Raw genomic sequence first — 22,667 nt, forward strand, 5'->3', positions numbered from 1 at the left:
AAGCCACGCTCCCCAGGAGGCAAAGCCTGGGGAGAACATCCAAACTAGCAGTGTCCTGAGACATTGTACACAGCATGATCAGCCAGGGTACGGTGACCACAACACCGAGGATTCAAAGAAGTGCCAGAAACACAAGATCTTAACAGCATTTCAATTATTTTCAGGTCATTTCTTACCACCAATGCTGTTCACCACTATCATTTTGCTCAGCATGGGTGGTTAACATCACCTGCATTTCTGCAACTAAGTGTCATCCCGATGGACCTCAGTCGCTGGAACTCAGAAACTCCTCACAAAAAGGCATATTTTAAGCTCAAGGAATATATTAGCTCAAGCATAGCACAGCACTGACACAGCTCCTGGACTACAGCTGACTTGGACTCAGAGCACAGCCTCATGCTCGCAGGCAAGACCATGAAGTTATGCGTCAACTTTGGGGAACGCTTTGTGCTACAAAAGCTGTGAGGGACAGAGGTTTGAGAACTTCAGCACTGAACGAATAATTTCCTGATTGACGCAACTGCACAGAGACTGCGCTCAGTAAATTCGGTCAGCAAGGAGAGGCGATGGACAACTCCCACTCTTGCTGGTGTTCACTGGGTGTCTATACTCGTGCTTCAGGGCGTGCATGCTGCTTACGTAGCTTAACGCCAAGCCCCTGGCAGGATGCATATCCTTAGCATTTCCCTTGCTTGGCCTTGCTGGAAAACTACTTGGATTGGACTTTGCACTTAACAGAGCAGAAGAGGGGAAATGTTCATCCATCCATCCTCCAGCTCAGCTACTCCCTCCGTCGGAAGGAAGGGGATGGAGATGCAAACTCTCCCTTGTTTTCTCTAGGGTATGGCTTTGAGCTCTGTCTCCCATTACTTGAAGAGCTCCCTGGTCCCCCAGGTGTTGGAAGTGGGCTTCACCGTCTTCTGTCGGAGCTGTTGCACTCCGCATAAATAATTAAGCACCTGTGGAAACAACTGAGACAATCTGCCCAGGAATTGCCCTAAGCACACCCTCCCACAAAGCCTATACAGTCATTTTCCCCTGGCACAATTAATATTTAAAGCATTTTGTGCAGAGAGGAAACCACGCAACTGGAGAGACAGAGCCACCCATCCTGCAGCAGCCCCACAGGAGGCAGGAGAGGCAGCACCGTGCAGCCACTCAAACATACAGTGCTCCCCTGTGCCAGATGCTCAGCCACAAAACATCGGGAACCCCCTCATCACAGGGGACCCACCAAGGGCCACAGGGTCCCAGCACCCAGGTTTTCAAGGATCTTGTTCTTTGGCACCTATTTTCCCCCATTTACAGGAGCCATCTGCTCCTAGCTGAAGGCTGTGGGTTCCTCCACTGTGAGGCACGAGCTGTCCATAGAGCACATCTGCTTTGGCACATCAAATACTTGCCTTTTTTTCCCCCCTTGGATCTTAAATGCACCGGGATACAACTCTTGAGGCTTGGTGGAGAGGGGGCAGAAGGAAGGAGGCATTTTTCCTACTTTGCCATTAAAAAAAATACATATAAACCTCCCCCAACACTCCCAAACACAACAGGAAAACCAAAAGAATCTCTCAAATAATCTCTTCAAAACGAAAACAAGCCATCTCCAAACCAGGATGACAATAAGCCCGAGCAGACCGTGCTTACAGCTTCTTTCCACTACAAATTTTAGAGTTTGCAACAGAGAAAACGAGCGCAGACTCAGCAGTAGCCGGGGACAGCTCTGACGTTACCGGCAGCCACAAGCGAGCACGGCCAAGGCAGCACGGCTTCACCAGGCTCCTGGGGCACGTAAAACCCTCCCTTTCTTCCCTCAACCCACAAGAACGAAGGGTGGCCCAACAGTTACCCTGCACAACACCCACGCTGTGCCACGGCGGGGAGCGGCGGAGCCTGACCGCCTCTAACCCCGACTCTTCCTGTTTGGAAGAGCTCGTCAGGGCTTGTGACAGGCGAGGGATGAGCAAAACAAAACAAGTCACAAACGCTGCACATCTGATTGCTGTTAAGCAGCGCAATATTTGAGCCCCTGGAAGCTTTCCCCTCCTCACGTTTTTGAGCACGAGCTGAGCATCTCTCGTTCCTGGAGCATCCAGAGGCTCCAAGGCGGAGCAGGCTGTGGTTTCTCCCATGTGCACGTGCCTGGATGGTGCCCCTGGCCAGAGCTGCTCCCAGCCGTGTGATCCCACCAAACCAGGCCAGAATTTCAGCCCAGAAGCTCCCCGTTTCCTGCTGTTTCTTGACCAAAGGGCCTCTCGTGGCAGCAGCTCAGCAAAGCAGGAGGAACCATGGGGGTCTCTCTCCTGCTGCAGCTGCCCTGCTGCCCCCAGCCCTTGAAGGAGCAAGGCAGAGGGCTCGGTGCCCTGCATCCCACCCAGCCCAGCTGCCACATCACACAGCAGCACACGCTAGTTCATCAGGTTTGCTAGACATAAGCCTGTGGTTGAGGAACGGAGAGAAATCCACTCCAAAGAAAACAGCCCCAGAGCTGGCTCCGAGCACGGCAGGCAGGCTGTGTTCGCAAGATACAACAGCCCACGTCTGCAGAAAGCAGCCTGCCAGTCCCGGGCTGGAAGGTCTTCCACTGCAGCACCACAACATCAAGCTGCAGCGAGGAGAAGAATGTAACAGCAGCGGGAAAAAGTCAGCCTCGGGGCTGGGAGATGGCACTGGAGAGCTGGAGGAACGCAGCTGGAAGGTCTCGGCATTTTGAGGCTCCCTGGACCCCTTCTGGCCCATCCCGTCCCAGCTGATTTTGCAGGACAGAGACTACAGCAGATTGCTGCACTGCTCTTGCCCCAGGACCCCTGGAAAAAAGTATAGAAAACGGGCAAACACCCAACAACCCCACACACCCTGGGGGACAGCTGCACAGAGAGGCACCAGAAGATGCGCAGAGAGGCACACCAGCGAGAAGCCAGGCACGTTTCAGCTCAGAGCACCTTCCTGCTCAGCCTCGGCAGGGAAACGCGCTCCCAGCAGGCAAGGAATTTTGGAACAAAGGCGGCGAGCGCGGGGAGACTCCCACAAATCATGTCAGCAGCCAGGGTTTCCATCCAAGCTCCGAACGAGACTGATCGCATCACATTCCCAGAAGGGAAAACTCGCCCAGCCATCCAAGATCCAGGGGAGAGGGGGGAAAGCAGGCAGACAAGCAGCAGACAGACGCAGAGCCCTTCGGAGAGCAGCTATCCATGCAGAACGTGGGGCAGCGCAGAGGCCAAGAGCCAGTCTTGCTCTCAGCAATGCAGTCAGCCAGGGGGGGGAAAAAACATGAGGGGAAAAAAACAAAACAAACAAGAACCCTATTGTTTCTCCCCCTCTAAGATCGTTTAAAAGTAATGGAGGCAGAACCTTAAAAAAAGAAGTAGATGCTGTAGATGCATTTTGGTGTGAAACTTGAAGTATTGTAGGCATTTTTCACTGACTCATTTGCAGAAATCCCTGGTCTGGACGGTGCTCACACACACCCGTGCCTCCCTGCAGCAGGACCGTGGCACGGATGTCCCAGCAGGGCACCAACCTGCAGCGGGGCTCCTCCTGGCAGCACATCAGGACAGGGCACAGAGCCGTGGTTATCCCATTGCATACATCCCCACCACCTATTTACCATATCTTATCAATTTGCTGATTGCCTTCTTAACCTGGAGAAGACAGCGGGGCCAGCACTCGTGGCACAAGCCAAGGAGCTCCGTGTTCCCCTGCCGGCCCGTGGCCGGGCTGTCTGTTAGCAGGACAGGCAACAACACCGTCTGGGCACCCGGGGAGAGCGAGCCCTTGGCCAGCAGCTTTGTATCAACAGCTAACACACTGGCAGGCAGCTTCTTCGTTAACAGGAAACTCATAAGATAACATCCTAATTGAATCAATTATCGGTGCTGCGGGCTGCCAGGGGTCCTCGGGGAGGGAGAATGCTTGCACTCAGCAGTATTCCCAGGAAGCAGAGCATTCAGGAAGGGCTTTGCCCAAATAAGAGCTGCTAATGCAGACAGCATAACGCCGCAGGGATGGATGGCTGCTGGAGGAGCAGAGCTGCCAGCATGCCCTATCGTTTTCTGGCCCCAGCCAAGCCCAGAGAAGCCTCTGCAAAAAATTAAAACAAGTGCCAGTAGCTAATAATGCACGTCATCGCTTCGCTTCTTTTCCACTACAGAGTGGAAAAGTTTCGCACCTTCGTATTTTGGTGGGGAAAAAAAAAAAAAAAAAAAAAAACAACTTTATTTTTCATTTAAACCTGGTGCAGTGGAAAGAAAAACGTGACAGTGAAATGCATTCCCCAATAGCAATGGAGCGGAAGGAGCACAGGTTGACGCTGGCTGCAAGTGCTCTGCAACCGGTGGGCACTGTGGGATTTGCTCTTGTCGAGCTGCTGTGGCCAGCTGGGAAGCTGAGGATTTCTGCTCCCGGGTGTTGTGACTTGTGTGGGTCACCCCAGGACTGCAGAAGAGAAAGCCAGTCTCTGCCAGCTCACCAAGGGGATGCTGCATCTCAGCGAACAGCCAGGTACACCAGCACATCGGGATGGTGGTGATGAAACACCCAGGCAAGGACAGCAAACTCTTCCACTCTTGCACAACACCAGGACATGATGCATGAGCCGCAGTTGCAGGGAGAGGGAAGTTCCCTCTTCTCTTCTTGGCAGGATTTGCTTTGGCTACGTGACGGAGGTTCGGAGTAAAGCCGTATTTCTCTGCTTTGGTCTCACAAGCAAGAGCTGACCTAATCCAGGCCTGCACCAGGCACTGCCATTATTACCCTGAGCCCAGAAGCTGGCTTTTGACACCACCCAAAGGGAAAAAAAAAAAAAAAAAAAAAGAAAAAAAGAATTCAACAGAACAAAAGGCTTCACAGTCCGGTTCGGCGTGGGCAGCGGAGTCACAGGAGGCTCTTTGTGAAAGCGACAGCCTCCCGCTGAGAGGAGGCAGCCACTTCCCATGGGGAAAAGAAGGGCCTGAGCCAAACCCGCTCTCACCCCGCACTCCAAAATTCCCCTCGGTCCCTGTCCCTAGGGAGAGGGGAAGGCAGCAGGCGGGCAGACATCCTGCATGCCCCGCTGTTCCCATGGAGGCCAGCTCCAGCCAGGGACATTCACACACGTTCACTCTGACCTCCCTGACTCCCTCAACCAAAATCTCCTCCAGACGTGTCCCACTCATCTCGAAAGGCAGAGGAAAAGGGAAGCAGGTCCGGACACTGCCTGTTTTCACAGCAGCACCCACAGGGCCACTCAGAGATGTGAACCAAAGCCTTTGCAAACGCTCTCCTGCAGATCAGAGCACCCTGGCACCCTGGAGCCAGCTTGTTCGGAGAACATCTGCCAAGCAGAGTCTGCAGAGAGAGCAACATCTGGCAGCGGCTCCTGGGCAGCTGCTGCTCAGTCTCCTTGCTGTGCTCTGAGAGGCACCTTCCCCTCATCTCCACAGACTGTGAAGAAACTGGAGGTGGAAGCACAGCAGCACAGGAGACAGAAGGACCAATGTGGAGCAAGCTCAGACCCCAGGCGTCGGTGATGCCGAGCCTAGGGAAGGACTCACTGCTCTACTGGTGCTGCGCCACCACTTTGACCAGTCAAAGCCACCAGTCCTGGAGCACCCAGCTCACTGGGACCATTCAGTGCGAGCTGGATGTTCAAAGACTGAAATCACAGGTGATAGGCAGCAAAACCAAGCAGTTTCCTGATGACCACAGCTTCTCCCCAGTCCCTGCTTTTCTGGTGCAAGGGATGAATTGAAATGCATTTGATATGTTACTGGGCAGGGTGATCCTGACCTGCTCAGCACTAGGAAACGGCACCACAGAGGCCGGATTGTGAAAACCTGATGGAAAACTTTAAGCCTGGCTCAGCAACAGACAAAAAAAGAATTAACTGAGGTCAGAGAAAAGGGCTACACAAATTGGCAGCAGCTGCCACTACAAGAGAAATTTCCTATGAAATCACAGGAAGCGTTAGACAGAGAGATGTCAGTGTCTGTGAATAGCTCCCTCGCATGGAAAGGGAAGCGGGCACGGGGCAGGAAGCACCCCCGGCCACGTCCTGCCCCGGGCAGCCCCCCAAAAAGCAGCGACCGCCAGCTCCGCACCTCCCAGGCCCTCCTGTTCCTGTCCTCCACGTGGGTTCAGGGAACCAAGCGCAACGTGAGGTCTCCAAGAGCAACCGGGCAAAATGCTTCTGTTGTCCAGAGCTGGAGATGTTTCCAGGCAGAGCACACGCTGGTTCTTTGAGCAGAAACCTTGCCAGGGCTTGCTTGACACACTCATCAGCTTGAGCAATCGAGAGCCAGCAGGCTGGGCACTGCATCATCACCGGGCATTCCCAGCAAAGGAAAGCCTGGACCAAGCATCTAACCCCTAAAAGCCTTTATTCAACCTCAGTGTAATGAGCTTTGTATTTCATCATCCGGCCTTGAAACTCAAAACCCCAGAAATCACTAACAGATTATCCAGGTTAGTCACTCATGGTGACAGGCTGGGAGTTTCTAATCACCGATGTCACCATCACAGCCCCACTACTGCAGATGGGCCAAAGACAAAGCCATGATGATCCAGAATCATCACCCATTCCTGGCTGGCTCAAACTATTCTGAAAAGCACTACTTGTTTCCCCTTCTGTCAAAAATATATTTGGGAAAGACCATACTGCTTTAAAAATGAATTAAAAATATTAAAAAAGAAAACCTCACATTTGGACAGCAGTACAGTGCTTCTGCCCCAGCGATCCCAAAGCAGTGATCTCCATTAACACAGCCTCCTCACCACGTTTGCCCCTCTGTCTGCTTCTTGGGCCATTTAAATGGCTTTTAACATCTGATTTGGGGGTAGTGACCCAGTAGGCAGGCCCCAGACCATACCAAAGAGCACTGAAAGCTGCAGCTCTCCATGTCCACCCCTGGAGCGGAGCGCTAACACCAAACAATCAATAAACATCCACAACTCACCAGGGTGACCCAGCCATGGGAAATTATTCTTGCCAGGAGACACGCTTGGGAACTGAGCAATACCTGGGGGTGATGCTGGTCTGCGCCGCTTCCTCTTCCCCTTCCTCGCCATGGGAACTTCCCCACTCCAGCACACCCGGCGCTGCGTCAGCCCTGCAAGGAGCCTCGGCACGGGAGCAGGAAAGAGCTGAGCCACCTGCCTCAGCCCACAGACCTCAGAGCAACCACCAAAACCATCGCCTGAGCTGTCCCGGCAGCAGCGGTCGCAGGGAAGACTGCAGAGACAGTTTGCATTCACCCACATCCTGCTCTGGGATGCTAGCGGGGAGATCTGCCTGGAAGACCACGATGTCATGAGACCGGGTTTCTGCTGTGGAAATGGAAACACCGGTGGAGAAATACCAACAAATCTGCCTGATTGTGTGTGTTGAGCAGCTGAGGTACAGCAAGGGGGTGGGAGCTGAGACCAAAGGCTCCAGGCAGGTCTCGTTGCACATCGAATCTCGTGCTTCTCGTGCCTCACACCAAGATGTAACCTCCAGTCAAATATTTCAGCAACCAGCCGCCCAGCAGAGGCTCGACGTGCGTGCCACCCCACTCCAGGCCACGTGCTTGCCAAAACCTCTGGATGACTTCTCACTAGCTTCTTCCCCAAATAGCTCACGATCCAATTTCTCTTCAACCCCTCCCTTCTCAAAAATCTGCCCCCACTCCAGCACACGAAGAAAAGCAGACTGGTGTGCATTCCTTCCATGAAATTAATGTAAAGTTTTAAATCTGCGGCAGGCCCAAACGTGACGAGACAAAGGAGGCGGCACTCGAGCTACAGGCAGCACCGCAAAAGCTGCAGTCCCACCACTCGGGAGAGCATTGCTGGTCAGAAACAGGAGCCTCATGACCTTCCTCTTGCATCAGGCTTCTTCCTAACCAGCTATTTTCCCTGCTGTTCCTTCTCTAAACACATACCCCGTTTTCCAGCTGAGCAAGCACAGTCAGCAGAACGGCCTGTGTGGAGGTTTTTTTCCCCTCCACGCAAGGGAAGATTTCATCCTGCTCAGGTTCACGGCGGTGCCTGTCACCAGCAGCTCCGTAGGAACCAGGGCCATTACACAAGTGGGACAGAAACACGAGATAAGGCAAACCTTTGAGGTCTGTCTGTCCCCAAACAGGGTTTCCATATAAAACACATATGCCTTCTTAGCATGACCTTGCTCCTGTCCTCCCTCTCCTCTTTCCGCCAGCAGCATCTCTCCGGGGAGCATCCGAGCACCAGGCTGGGTGGCCAGAAGCACCACAAGCTGCCCTTGTATTCCTGTGTTTACAGAAAGGGTGGGATTTAGAGGTGCCAAGTTCAGCAGTGCCCAAAGCCTGAGCACGGCAGGAAGCCTCCACAGCCAGCGCACACACATGCACTCTGGGGCTTCAGAGCTCTACTGAGTCCAGGCAGCCCTTGCCAGAGGACTGGAGCTCGCCAAGAAACTCTGCTTATTGCAAATCCAGAGCGCTGCTGTTAAAGGATATCTGATGGGGGAGACCGGCCTCACAGCTTACTGAGGAGTTAATGCACTTACCAGGGCAGCGCTGTGCAACAGAGCTGTGATCTTGGGGAGCCTTTAGGAATGCACACAGCCAGATGCATTGTCTCTGCGGGGGGACAAGGAGAGCACCCTCCTGACCTGGGATGCTCATTATTTCCCCAGACACAGAAGACAGCAAGCACAAAGCCCCGCAGCAGGCAAAGAGCAGCCCGCAGAGCAGCAGCCCCGATGCTTTCTGCTCATGAGAATGCAGATTTCAAACACACGAAATCAACCCAAACCACAAAGCTGGAACCGCATCTGCTTTTTTAGGACCCAGCAGGGATAGGGGGAGAGAGAACAATGCCAAGAACTGTAAGCATAACTAAACCCCTAAGGAGCATGAACCCGTAACAGCACCCAAACCCTGGGGGACGTTAGAGCCCTTCTCTAAGCACAGTCTTACCACAGAGATATTAAAAGAGATAGCCTGAAAAGCCTCTGGCCAAATGCACGGGCTGATTAAAAAAAAAACAACAACAACAGGGTATTGGGGCTTAAAGAAGGCACCTGTTGGCAGGTGGAAAGCAGCCACCTCTGAAGCAGAAACGTTGTAGCTTCCCAGGACATCCCAGCAGGACTTTTCTTTTTCCTGGAGGCAGCCAGAGAGGGAGAGGAGAGGAGCTGGAAAATGCTGCCTTGCCACAAGGAGAGATCAGCAGATGGGGATCCATTTCAATTAACATTTCATTTTCAATGGTAAAACCTAGCCACGATGATAAGAAGGAATTTACATGTTAAGTGACTCATCAATAAGAAAGTTCTTTTTAAAAATTAATAATTAATAGCAAGAATTACTGATGGTAATTATTAATTTTTAAATTTAAAATGTTTTACATGTACCGAACTGAGTTTCTTTCTTCGCTAAAGTTTAGGCACTAGCTTTCTTCCCAGCGCAGGACAAGGAAACGCGATCATTTTGCAGAGCTGCCTGGCTTCTCAGCCTGCTTGGCACGCTGTGTAGCCCAACACAAAGGCTTCTTCAGGGGCTGTTCCAGCAGTCATTCTCATCATGTACGCATGCTGTTAAAAAATACAGGATTGCAACTCTCTGTTTGATGAGATTGGGTGAGAACTCCCAGATTTTGTGTCTCCAGCATGGGTGCTGGTAGTTTCTATCACCCAGTTTTTCCTGGGACAGGAGAGTGGTGGTGCCTGATACCAGCAGCCGCTCTGCAGATGCAGTTTTTCAATGAGGCAGGCAGACCCACAACCTAAGCTTTATGGAAAGTAGTATTTCCCTCACTTTTTCAGCAATATTTTTCCCTAGAAACACTCCCAGAAGAATATCAGCTGCGCTCTGTGAGGCTGAAAACCCCCCAGACACCAGTTCAGGTGACCTTGTGGTGCCCGAGACAAGCTGTCCAGATACCTGAGAGCGCAGTTGCACAATACAGCTGAAACAAATGGATTTCTGCCTGCAGCAAGACGCAGGGATGGGTCCCACCTCCACCTTCCTCTTCCTCATTCCTGGCCCCCCAGGAGCCACCCTGAGCCCACAGGAATGTTCCTCCACCTCCAGGTGATGCTGCACTGCTAACAGGGATCTGTTGGCCTTCAGGAGCATCGCCTCTCTGTCACAAAGCTACTCTTTGAGGGAGGCATTTCCCAAAGTCTGTTATGACAAAATTAGCAGCTATCTGCCACAACCATCATTTGTTATTCGTTCACTGCTCATTGACTCACCACCATTGCCAAGGCCTCAAGATGTGGTTCCAATAAGGCAGAAAGTATTTTAGGATCAGGGAGGTGAAACTCAGACAGGGAAAACGTTGGCTCTCCTCATGCAGACAGCTCACGAGAGAACATTTTTCACATAGCTTATCACCGACAGCGCAATCCTAGATAACATCAGACGACGGGAAGATGAGCAGAAGGGGCGTGATGCACAGCAGTACCCTCAAGCCCCAGCTGCTGGCAGGGAAAAATGAGGAGCGGCCACAGAGGGGATGTGCAGGCTGCTGGAGCCCTTCAGCATCCACCCGCTGGCACCACGGCATGTTTTCCCCTCTCCACTTTCTGGTTAATGAGGTCCCCCCTTCCTGCTGCCGGCCAGCTGGAAGGCATGAATCACAGAGGAAGGGCAGATCCTGCACACCCATCCTTCTCTCCTAATCCATCCAGCAGAGCAGCCTGGCTGGCACAGACCTGCCTTCCTCTTTGCTCCCAGCTCCGGCAGGATGAGTGTCGCACACCCAGGAAAAGTCTGAGCTGGGTCCCAAAGATGGGGACAAGGAGCCAGACAAGCCTCAGGGCAGAATGCGTACTGGAGAAGGAAAAAAAAAAAAAGGCAAAGGAAATAAAAGGAGAGGAGCATCACTTCTTGGATGGAGCTAAAAGTGCCGGAAAGGGAGAGCAAGTAGTTAAATCTGTCCCTTCTCCCCAGGCCCACTGGGACCCCGTGGGGATCATACCAGAGGTCCACACCTCGTTGTGCTGTGGGACTCTCAGAGCACTGGGTCCTTTACTGAAAGCACTTTCAGCCACCAGAGCAGGGTCAGGATTTCCAGCACTGCGTTAGACCTGGGAAAACCTGATGCAACTGAACAGAAGGCACAGAAAAGTGAGAAATGAGAACCATGAAAAACCCACCATCCCTTCACCTTTATCACCTCCCTCTGCGAGGACAGGAAAAGCCCAGACCATTTTTCTTCACCTCTCCTTGTTCTTGTTTCCATCTCCCACTTGCCATAAAGACGCACGGATGCTCCCATTTCCTAGATGCCCACGCTGTGTGCGTGGTGCTTGCTACAGTCAGTACTACATCATACACATTTAGCCATGTGGATGGTTCCTAGCCATTTCACAAAAAAATTCAGTGCTTCTGACTCCTTCATACTGACCTACTCTCAGCCCTCAGTTCCTCCCAAGCACCATCAGTCAGTGCTTTCTTATCAAACGATAAGCTTCAACCCAGGGCTGAGACAAAAAGAGGGGTGTGGGTCATCTCCTCATGTTACAAGACAACTTCTAAACACTGCGTTACTGAGATCTGCACCAAACAAAGCCATGCTGTATTTCCAGAAGGAGAGCTTAGCTTAGTCCCAAGGAGCCCAAGCTGCTTTAACCACCCCGTGCATCCCCCTGCAGGGGTGACACAGCACAGCTCCCCTCCGGATCGCAGATGTCCACGGGAGAGGCTACCAGGGGTGCCAAAAAGGCCGAATGAAGGTGCACCATGGGGACACCACAGCAGATCCAGGAGCAAAGTAGAAGGGTCAAGGCTGGCCATCAGCTTGGAGCCCAACAAAAACCATCCAGAATTGCTACCAGCAAGCTGCTCGAGGAAGGTTTCAGCTACAAGAATCAAACCTGCCGAGGACGCCTGCTTGCCCCAGGTGTGTGCTGGTCCTGGAGACTTTCATCCAACGCCGTCCTTCTGGGAGGACTGGCTGCAGCGTCCCAGGGGCAGGCATGGCTTTCAACAGCTCAGAGCCCTGTTCGGCTGCCAGGTAAAGAATTTAGCAGCTAGTCAGAGTGCCAGCGAGAGCCAATTATAACTCAACTGACCTGCCTTGGCGCTAACACGCACGGGAATGTGCTGGCTGCCGGCTGCCAAATGCTGGAAAGCTATAAATGGGAGACGTTTGGAGAGAAAAGGATTAAGGAGCCAGCTTTTAACCAGGCTGAAGCGCATGGGACTGTACGTATTCTTTATGGAGGGAGAGAGAATGAGTAAGATCTTTGATGTAGTACTGGAAAAATACAGGCTCTTTCTTCTACAGAGACAGCAGTAGTCCTTACTTAATGGAAAGTGTTTCTTCTTTTCTCAAGTTAGATTACGAAAATTCACCTTTTCTATGCTTCTGCATGTTGCTTAAGCTCGTTATTCTCGGTAAAGTCTGGACACAGAGGAACAAAGGAAAAAGCCTTGCCCGTGCTTTGTAGCAGGAACCTCACCATAGGAAGTTGTGGGTTTTTTCTTGTATTTGGTCACGCAAGTGCCTGTCTTTCATGATCCAGCTGTCTAAGGGAGAGATCCTGTTGATTTATATTTGTGGCTGGGTGCAGTCATTTCACACACAAATGTGCAGAATTTTGCTGAACTCCACAAACCCGGGAAAAAAGAAATTCCCAAAGTGTTGAAATAAGATCCCTGTTATGAAATAGCACTCAAAAGCGCCCTGTTTACAGTCCCTGGACACAAAAAGACATCCATCTTCCTAAGCAGCAGAGTGACCAAGCTGCCTTAGGGCCTTTCCTCCATCAAAGAGGCCGTCAGAAACGCCACCTCCAGCCCAGGACAGGCATGAAATACAAGCGGCAAAGTATGCTGTGTTTTCCACCTTGTGCTGATGGGGACAAATTGCTTTGCATTCCTGCCCCTGGCTTTCTACGTCTGGAGAATGAAGATAACACTCACTGCCCTGCTGAGAGCCGCAGCCCCCGGCACAGCGCAGGAGGAGGAGGAGGAGGAGGAAGAGGAGCAGAAGCAGAGGAAGACCAGCATGGGGCTCGTCGGGTCCGCACCCTGTGCCAGCATGTCTCGCAGCAGGGAAGCAATGCACCAGGCTCATTTTAATTTTTCAAGAGGCCAGCAGCCTGAAACAAGCTGACAAGAACAATTCTCCTCTGTGTGCCAGCCAGCGTCTTCTGAGCCCATTTTAACATAACCTTTTATTTTAAAATGGGCTGAATTACTCAGATACTGACTTTCCCTCGCTGCTGCACGTGCGTGGCAGGTGAAGAACCCCCTCCAGAATGGCTCATCTGTCTTTCACGTAGAGACAACACGCACACACCACTGCCTTTTGCCAATTTTCTCATAAAAAGTAGGCACCACTTCAGCAGTCTGAGTTGTGTTTTTTTTTTGTTTTTTTTTTTTTTTTTTTTTGTTTTTTTTTTTCCCCTCTTACACACAAAGCTGTTGGCCTGAGGGATGCAGGACTCTCTCCAAGATGACATAGCTCCAGGTGGGTCAAGGCTGAAAGTTTCCAGCTAAGAACCTGAAGGATTTGTTAAACATATGGACAGACCAGAGGACTGGGAAACACACTCGATGCGCACACAGCGGTTGAGAAAGCCAGAGCCATTTTTAAGTATGCTTAAAATTCTCATTTTGTCTGTCTCTGAACCATGCAGCAAGCACATTTACTGCAGACTATGTCACGTCTCCTTCCCTGGGCTCACAATTAAACCTTTGTGCAGAGAAGCAGCCACATGGCATCACCCTCTCTTCCTACAGCCTTCAGCTGGGTGGAAGACTAGGAGAAAAGTTACTGAGTGCAAGCAGAAAAATCACAGGTTAACCTGAGCCCAGGGAGTGCACCCCTGTACTGCAATTTGAAATTTAAGGGCTTGCAGCTGCCTGCCAGAGGAGATACTCCTGCTTTGGTGGCAAGAAGGCAAGCCATGGTGTAAATGTCAAATGCTTGGTACCTCCATCACAGCTCGTTTCCTAATGGATCAGATCCATTCCTGACTGCAGAGACATCAGTTTTGCTATCCCCAGTGCAAAACTCAACGGGACCAAAAAGAGCCAGGGTGGCTGCAGCTGAAAGGCAAAATATGCAGAGAGCACAGCACAGGGCCCTAGATGAGCAGGAAAGATGTTAAAGGGTCGAGTTTGGGTGTAAGGACACATCACGGGCATGGCAAGACAACCGTGGCTCTTGGTCACATGAGGACTTGAAACAACTACCACCGTGGCTGATGAGCTCATAATTACAAAGTGTGGAAAAAATGTTTCTTTTTTTGGGGTTTCCATAAAAAAAAAAAAAAACACATAAAATGCAAGCCAGTATCTGATCTCTAACCAGTACCATCTCTCCAGACAATGGTTTTAAGAGGAGCTTTCCAAAAGGCTTGCTAAACTCCTCCCAAGCAGTGCCTGACATGACCCAAAGGAGTGTTGCAGTCACGGCCGGCTCCTCACCTGTGGGCAGTGCTGGGAGCATCTCTGGGGCACACAAAATCCCGATCCTTGATCTTTGTCTCCCAGAGACAGCCCTTGACGTATCTGATCATCAGCTTATGTGCCAGCAAAAAATTTCCAGCATACCTGCCAGCCTCAATTAGCGTCCAGAACACAACTGGCATCCTTGCGAGCATCAATCTTATTGCCTTTATTTCTTAGGAACAGCATCCATCTGCTCCCAATAGCTCACATCTGGCACGCCACGAGTTATGAAAGAGCCCCAATCCTGTATGAAGGAAATTATTCCTCCAGCCAAGAGGCTCGTGCAGAACCGAGTTTAGTATTTGTCGTTACAAATTTACTACAAATCACACAGTTAGTTACCTGGGGGTTCAGATTTCAGAACTGCAACTTCCTGTAGGGGTTGGTTTTGATTTTTGTTTTGTTTTTCTCCGTCACACGTTGATATTATGTAAATTGCTGTGTGATGGAAAACACCACACAGCAGTGGAGAAATACTGAGAAATACAGAGAATACGGAGAAAAACAAGGACTGGGAGTAGGAAGCTTAGTATAGAGATCTACATACACAGAGCAGCAAAAATGCTCTGGAGCATTAACCCAGTGCCCTGATTTCCTCCTGCAGTGAACAGCACATAGGAGGAGGGAGGTGTTAGCCCATTCAAGCACTCCCTTTCCCAATTTCATCGCCTGGCACAGTACGCCAAGCCTTCTCGTGATAACCCCAGAGCAAGTCCTGCATACTTCCCAACACATGAAATACAACATTTGTATTTCCAAACAGCTGTGAGGTGAGGAAGCAGCCTCTGCCTCGTGCTGGGCACATGCTAAATTCTAGAACAAATGTTGGTCACTGGTCCCTGTATGGGAGCTGACCTGTGCAAACCAAGGGATGGCCTATGCTGCAGCCAAAAGGAGGAAAGCAAGTAATTAGGCAGAAATAGGTCTTGTCCTGCTTAAAGAAAAGCAGGGTGGTGCTTGGGAAGGCCGCTGCAGCCGTTATCTCTAGAGGGAATAGCAGAGGGTGGCAGCACCCAGCACTGCCCGAGGCCACGGGGTGACTCACTGCACTAATTAACCAGGGCTGCAAACTAATATCTTTACTGGTGAGATATTAACGTTTATTACCGCAAATCCATTGCTGCTTCTTTCTTTTATCCTACAACCTCACACACTGGTAACACTGAATTTCCATAGTTTTTCCATCATCATGGACCTGGTAAACCTCAGAAGTGGCAAACGGGACCTCTCCTGCAGGGCTCAGCACCTCTTGGCCCAAACAAAGTAGGGGCTCCTCTCATCTGCACAAACCAGTGCAGGAGACAGTGACTGAGGGGTCTTTGTGAGAAAGGTAACTTGCCCCAGCCAGTAAAGATGCTTGATACACAGCTAGGAAAGCACCAGGGTCCCCAGGGAGCTTACAAACTCTAGCAGCTTCCAACAAGAGAACTCAAAGCCTTAAACAAAACACTGATTATTTGGGGATTTTCAGGATGAATTTCACCATAGCTTTTCTCTTGCAACACGGGCCAGTATTTATACACCCACATTTGTGCCAAACTAGGACTTTTGCACAGAGGAGCCAGTCTGGCAGTATCGATGACAGCCAAAGGAAAGAGCTGTAGAAGTTCACAGTATTCAAACAAAATCTTGAATGCTCCTGAGGTGGTAACAGCACATACTGCAGGCAATACTGTGATGAGCAAGGTGGTTTTTGACCATCAATGTGCTTTTCTGGTGGAAAGACAACTCCTGGAGAGGCGATAGAGATGGGGGCACAGAGCAGTGGGCGTTGAGCACATTGGGGCCAGAGGGAGCATTATTTCAGTAAGGGGGACGCAGCCACTCTGTGCACATCTGCGTGCAGAGGCAGGGAACAGCACCAGGTTCACTGCAGGCTTCACCCCAGTTCAGCTGATCTGGCAGTTCGTGTTTCAAGCACTGTTCCAGTGTAGCTGGGGAGGGAAGGACCCCAAATGGCCCCTTTGCCCTCTGACCGCAGTGGGAGCAGGACAGCCAGCGAGGCTGTCAGTAGTAGGAGTGCGTGTGTTTGACTTGGCCCGCCTCCTAAAATAATTGTTTGGCCACAATGGAAGGTGACAAACGATTCAGCTGCAACCCCACTGGGGAATACCAGGAGAAAATCCCCAGCCACTCACACAACTGTGCTGGGACTGCTCTGAAACACCAGCATCACTTAACCTTCTGGTCCCACTGCCCTCACTGACCCCCCAAGAACATCATCTCCCCTCTCCTGCTTGGATCAAACGCCTTCTTCGTCCCGCTGCCTGGGCTTAGCAGGAGGCTCATTGACAGCAGAGGAGGGTGCACCAACCTTCACCCAAACGTGGCCAGAGCTGCTGTTGAAAAAACAAAATCCCGCTCAGCTTCTGGCAGGAGTGCGCAAAGTGCAGCCAGAATCGCTGGGCACACAGATATCAAATTAACAAATATCTCTCCCCAAACATGCATGCACTGAGATTGCTCAGAGCTGTGAGTATGAGCAAGTCTGGATGGATTTTCACTGGATAATCCAAAAGACAGTTTCTTGACACAGGGATCACCTGTGGCTCCAGTTTCCAATCCTTCCTCTAATGCATCAAAAAGATCATCAGAATTGGACACATGAAAACTATTTTTCCCCTCTTACTATGTTTTCAGAAGCAGCCGAAACCTTTTAGCCAATTACTTTTTTTTTTTTTTTTTTTTTAATAGCCAGCAGCGTGAATAATTTCCAGCATGGAAAATTTCTGCCTAAAGAGCTAAAATTGGCATAGAATCATAAAACAGTCATATAATAAAGGCCTCCAGCAACTGCAACAGTCACTGCTACCAAGCCTACCTAGAGCATTTTTTTCCACTTTGCTAAGAGGATCTGTTTCACTCCTCTCCTTTCAATCCAATTTCCACTGTACTGCACCACAAGTTTAAAATAAGGACACCAGGAAGCATGTGCGATAACAGGGAAGGAAGGCAAAAACCACAATTTCATTCATTCTTTCAACAGAGCCAAAAAGGAGTGGTTATTTTTTTTTTTCTTCTTCAAGAAAATGCTGAGGGGAGCAGGGAAGGGGGATGTGCTTGGTTTGAACTTTTGCATCTGTACCACGATACTGTAAAGCAACCCTTCCTCCAGAGGTGCCCCAGGGCATTTTGTAGACTTGTGCTTGCAGCACAGCCAGATTGGGTGTCTGTCCCCATGCAGCCTCTGGTGATGACGACTTCCATCTAGGAGCACGTAGAGCTCAAGCCAAGACGCAAGGGGAAGAAGAGAGGATGGACAGTCACAACATCCTTGTGTTTCTTTCCCCATGAGCAGCAAGGCAGGCCACACAACGACAAGGACACAGCCCTCCACAGCTGGAGGGAGGCACTGCTTTGGCAGACACACACCACCTTGTTTGCCCCTCTTGCAGCAAATGTCCTAAGCTTGGCTCCAACCTTGGAGCACCAGCGAAGAAGATGAGATGCTGCGGAGAAGGAAGAGCTGAGTTCCATTTCCTTCCAGCCCTGGCGGCAGCCCAACAGCTGTTCCCTGTTTATTTACTTTCATATTTCCTTGGTTACACAAGCAGCTGCTCACTGCTTAACCCCTGCCTGCTCCAGCAGGGCCCACGCTGTGCTGCCCACCTTGCCTTGCCCCGGCACGATGCTGTGGGTCAGGGGGAGGGCTGCTGAGGTCCTGAATGGAGCTGGGCTCTCAAAAGGGCTCAAAACACAGACATCCTCACGTCCAGGGCTCTGCAGAAGGTGCCTTGTCGGGCAGGGCACAGGGCATGTCTCCCCCGAACCCACCTGCACACCCACGCTGACAAAGGCTTTTCAAGTCGACCCGAAGCAAACTGACCAGCTGGACCTGCTAAAGCCATCTGGCTTCCCCTGGGCTTACTTTGCTACGCGGGCCCAGATGTGCTGTAATTTTAGAAGCCTATTTGTGTCGGGATGCATCCAATCCCCAGCCGTTTACAGGGAGGCATCCTCATTCCTGGGCAAGCACAGCACCCATTGAGACAAAGCATGAGGCTGCACACAGCTTCACATGAGCAGGGTGCTGGAGGGTGCCCAGCTCCTCTCCCCATCCCACACGCGGGCCAGGAGGGATGTGCCAGCGAGTTTTCTGGCAGGTCCATAGATCACTTCGTGCATTTTCCTTTCTCATCTGTACAGAGCCTGTTCCAGCAGCTCAGTTTGCGTTTTGGCTCATAAAGCTCAGCCAGACCCCTTGGCTCATCTCCACAGTACAAGGAGGGGGTGGAAAACACCCTTTGCCTGCTCGCCCAGAACACCGGCTCCGGTTTGCTGCAGCCCAGCCTGTCCCAATTGCCTTTCCAGCCTCCTCCCTCCATTCTTCCTTCATCTTCCTCCCAGCTGCCTCCTCTACCCCACACCAAGAGGTAATTGCTAAAGCAGTGCACCTCACTAGGTAATGGCAGATCCCGATCGCTTGCTCCCTGAAATGCCAACCTGCGGCCCAGGGGCCATGGGAACTGGTGCTTCTCAGCAACTTTGGTGTGCCAGCAGTTGGGAAAGGCATGGGATTAGCTCCACAGGAGTGGAATTTGGGGCAAACTGTAACACACACACAATAAAAAACGACTCACCACCACCTGCACAAATTCCAGCTGTGGGAATTCAAACATACCTACGTCCCCCCTGTAGCCCAGGGAGCGAGAGATGAAACTAAGACTGGGACATGCAGAAGCCCCAGGGTGTCCATGCTGAGTCATGAGAGGCACCGGAGCTACGAGTGCAGCTTTTGAGGATGCTTTGTTCTTGCTTTTTCAAGGATGTCCAGCACTGCACTTAAGTTTCCTCAAATCTAAACATTTTCTGGTACATTACAAAAGGAATGCTTGCCCCTAGCATAAAACATAAACCATTCTTTGCAATTTACCATGTCTTTCAATCCTCTGAAGTCCAAAACCTAAGAACTGGAGAAATGCTTACCTGCAGGTCAAAGAACTTGCTGTACCGTCGGTAGATGACTTCTGTGGACCCATTGGACCAGGTGACTTTGATAATGTACACCTGTAGGGAACAGAAGAAGAAATCAGGTATGAGTGACAGAACAACCCACGGCACAATCCAATGGCTGCTAAACAGCTGGGCATCAACCAGGGAGCTGCACAGAACACTTCAAGCAGCACTTAAAGTAGTTTCAGCAATACTAGAAAATAAGCATGAATTATTAAGCTCCATGCTACAACTTAGCTGTCTACAAAACGCTTATTCATAATCATGAATTGAGACAGCACCCTATTGCTAACTACAGGTATACAACAAATGTGAAAAGGTGCTTCTATGTAAACATATAGTTAGCCTCTCCAGACGGACATGTGAGGAGTTAATAACAATGCCCTGGTGATCCCACCTATGGCTGCAGTGTTGTTTGAGCCCCTGATCTCAAACCTGCTATGCACTCCCCAAGGCCAGTCTGCACCCCAGAATGGGGCTTGCAAGGAGAACTCAAACCTTGTGCCATTCAAAACTCTGTTTTCCACAAGCAGCTTTGCTGTCACCTTAAGGTTTTGTTTTCTGAGGCTTGCTGAGGTGCAGGTTGCCCTCCTGTTACATAAAATGCTACACAACTAATCCTAGCATTTGTAGGTTATTCACAGATCATGTGGCCAGGCTTTTACTGCTGATGAATGAGAAGGGGAATAAAAAAAAAAAAAAAAAAAGGAAGAAAATACCCCAGCTTTATTATTCTTCCATGAAAGACAACAAGCAAATAACAGAATTGGGAAATTACTTATTTAATGTCCTTGCTTGTTGTTCACAGAAACCAGAGATGACCCTTGATGAGATGCCAGCATAACTCTCAAGTGTTGCAAACCTCATCCTTTGCTAATTGATAGCAGATTGGGTAAGCAGAACGAGGATATGTATGTTAATTTTTCTTCTATCATTTTCCACATATTTCCACCAGAAATTCCAGCATTAACCCACTGAGGCAGGAACAAACTATTCAGAAGACCAGGTGAACAGACCCGGTAGAGACTTCAGTCTAACACAACGAAGAGTGAAGGCCTTTAGGATGGTGATGTTCTGGTATTTAAAACCCAGTCCCTTAACAGTTTCACAACGTTTCCCACAGAGACACATTTTTCCAGATGCTGGAACAAGACCAACATCCCAGCCCAATATCCAAACTCAAATACCAGGAGACTTAAATGGCTAGCACAACAGCAAACTGTTTGAGCTAACCAAACCTACTTGAATACTGTAGTAAAGCTCTTATTGAAAGACCATTCTGCTTCCCAAAGGGCTGATGCTGCACGAGCTACCAAGGTGAGGGGACTCCTAAGGAACCATAATCTCTTCCCACTGCAACCCCTTACTAACTATGATGGAAAAGGAGACAGTGAGATGAAGCACGTGCTCACTGCTAAAATAAAGAAATTCAGCAGTTTCAAGCCAGCAGTTCAATGACCACTTGTCTTAAGCCAGATGCTCAGCTCAAACACAGCTGCTGCTGCTTTTCCTGCCTCGCAGTGAGATGGCTGGGAACCACCACCACCACCTTCTCCCAGGCAAATTCAGAATCACCCGGCTTCACCTCCTGGGCCTTATTCAGCTAACCACAATCCTCTCCTTTCACTCACAAAATATTTTTTTTGAACTGAAGGACCTGCACTTTCTGTACCCTAACTCAAGGAAGACAGAGGACTCCTGCAGTACAGCATTTGCAGCAGCTGTGAGTATCTGGATATACAATGATATGTTACAAGAGGTGCCCTGACAACACACTTAGTTACCACCAAACATGGCTTGACAAGTGTTTTCAAGTGGATCAGGCCAATACCTGTTTAAGTACATGCTCCTAGACCTCAACAGGTAAGAGACAACTTGGCTGACCTCAGTTTGCAACGAGAACAGGTTGAGTTGCATGACGTGGCCTCAAATTCCTGAGAGCATCTGTATAGGTACCACCACTTCATTACACAAAGAAGTCACCCAGCCCAGCTGAACTCGAGGCTTGCACCTACTGCTTACACTTCATGGATCATACCATCAGCAAGCCAAGCGTTAACTTCATGCTAAGCAAGCATCCAAGCTGCCTTTACCCTCACCCCAGGACTTGCGGGCAGGCCAGCATGAGCTCATTTTGGTTGGAAGCTCAGCTGATATCCCAGCTTTCTTACCAGTCCGCAGCACTTCATGGGGTTATATCACTGCTGGCTGCCTGCCTAGAGAACGCCTTCCACTGGGGCAGGAGGAAGAGCCAACTTTTCTTCATTGTTTATTCCTATTCTGCCTTTATTTGGAGTCAACAGTTTATTAGACTGGGATTTTAATCAGGATGTGGATTTGCTCAAGCCAGAATGAATCCAGCGCTCTGAAGGGTAATAAAGCCATGAGATTTGAGGGCACACTATGCTTTATTATAGCCTTTGTAACTGAGGGAAGGAGACCTCCCAGCTGATGAGCTCACTCCTGTATTGCTGGAAGGCAGATCTCCCTGGGGTCAGGATAATGGTTTCGTGCTCATCCCATTTAAATAGCCGACAGGTCTCTGGGTATATCTCCTCATCTATCTGTGAAAAAACTGAAGAGATAGGAAACCCTGCAGAACAGGGAGATCCTCAACAGCCATAAAAATACTGTCTTCATGAAGCTGATTCCCTCTCTACTTGTGAGCATCCCTCATCCTTGACTCCAGTGGCCCCATCCCACTAAGGTACTCTAGGCCAAAAATGCCACAGCTCTTTGATAATTCCCCCCTGAGGGATGAAAAAAGAGATGCCAGAAAGCAAAACTCAGGTGTTCATTAATTAACAAGGAAGCTGCAGATTTTGAAAGGGATAAATAGTACAGTTGGCCACTCTATGATGTTTTCACAGCCCCAGCAAACTCGGTTTCACCCTGGTAATCACAGGGACCGCACCAAGCAGCTTGCTCCTGCAGAGGCTGCTCCGAGGAGGGGCTTTATCCAAGCCTGGCTGTGTGGGTGAGGGCACATGGAAACTTATTTCACGGGCTTTCTCCAGCTTCAAGCGAGCACTGCTGGAAGGGGGGAGCCACAGCCCAGGCCCCACAGCTCCTGGAGGGGTGGGGAGGGCCCAGCAGATGGCAAGGAGGCAGCAGGCGGCCAGGTCCAGGAGGGGGCTGCAGCCCCATCACGTGGGCCGGGCCCATGGCCAAAACCAACAGGCGAAGCTATCTAAATATTTACAGGCCTGCCCGGGCCAGCGGTGGTTTCTGCATGGTGGAGGGGATCTAGCTGACTCTGTGAAAACCGATGGCTGCCCTCCCTCCGGAAAGGAAACCTCACTCTCC

General features: G+C 50.5%; 1 protein-coding gene across 5 annotated transcripts in view; it reads right to left on the reverse strand.

Moving 5' to 3' along the window:
* The window catches only part of SH3PXD2B (SH3 and PX domains 2B), a 69,840-nt gene that overhangs the window by 37,763 nt on the left and 9,410 nt on the right, over positions 1-22,667 (reverse strand). For all 5 annotated transcript variants that reach the window (XM_084535334.1, XM_084535333.1, XM_084535331.1 and 2 more), the window contains exon 2: positions 19,335-19,415. In XM_084535334.1, coding sequence (XP_084391460.1) covers positions 19,335-19,415 — 81 coding nt within the window. The remainder of the gene's footprint in view (positions 1-19,334; positions 19,416-22,667) is intronic.

Source organism: Aythya ferina, assembly GCF_964211825.1.
Source record: "Aythya ferina genome assembly, chromosome: 14".
Lineage (NCBI taxonomy): Eukaryota > Metazoa > Chordata > Aves > Anseriformes > Anatidae > Aythya > Aythya ferina.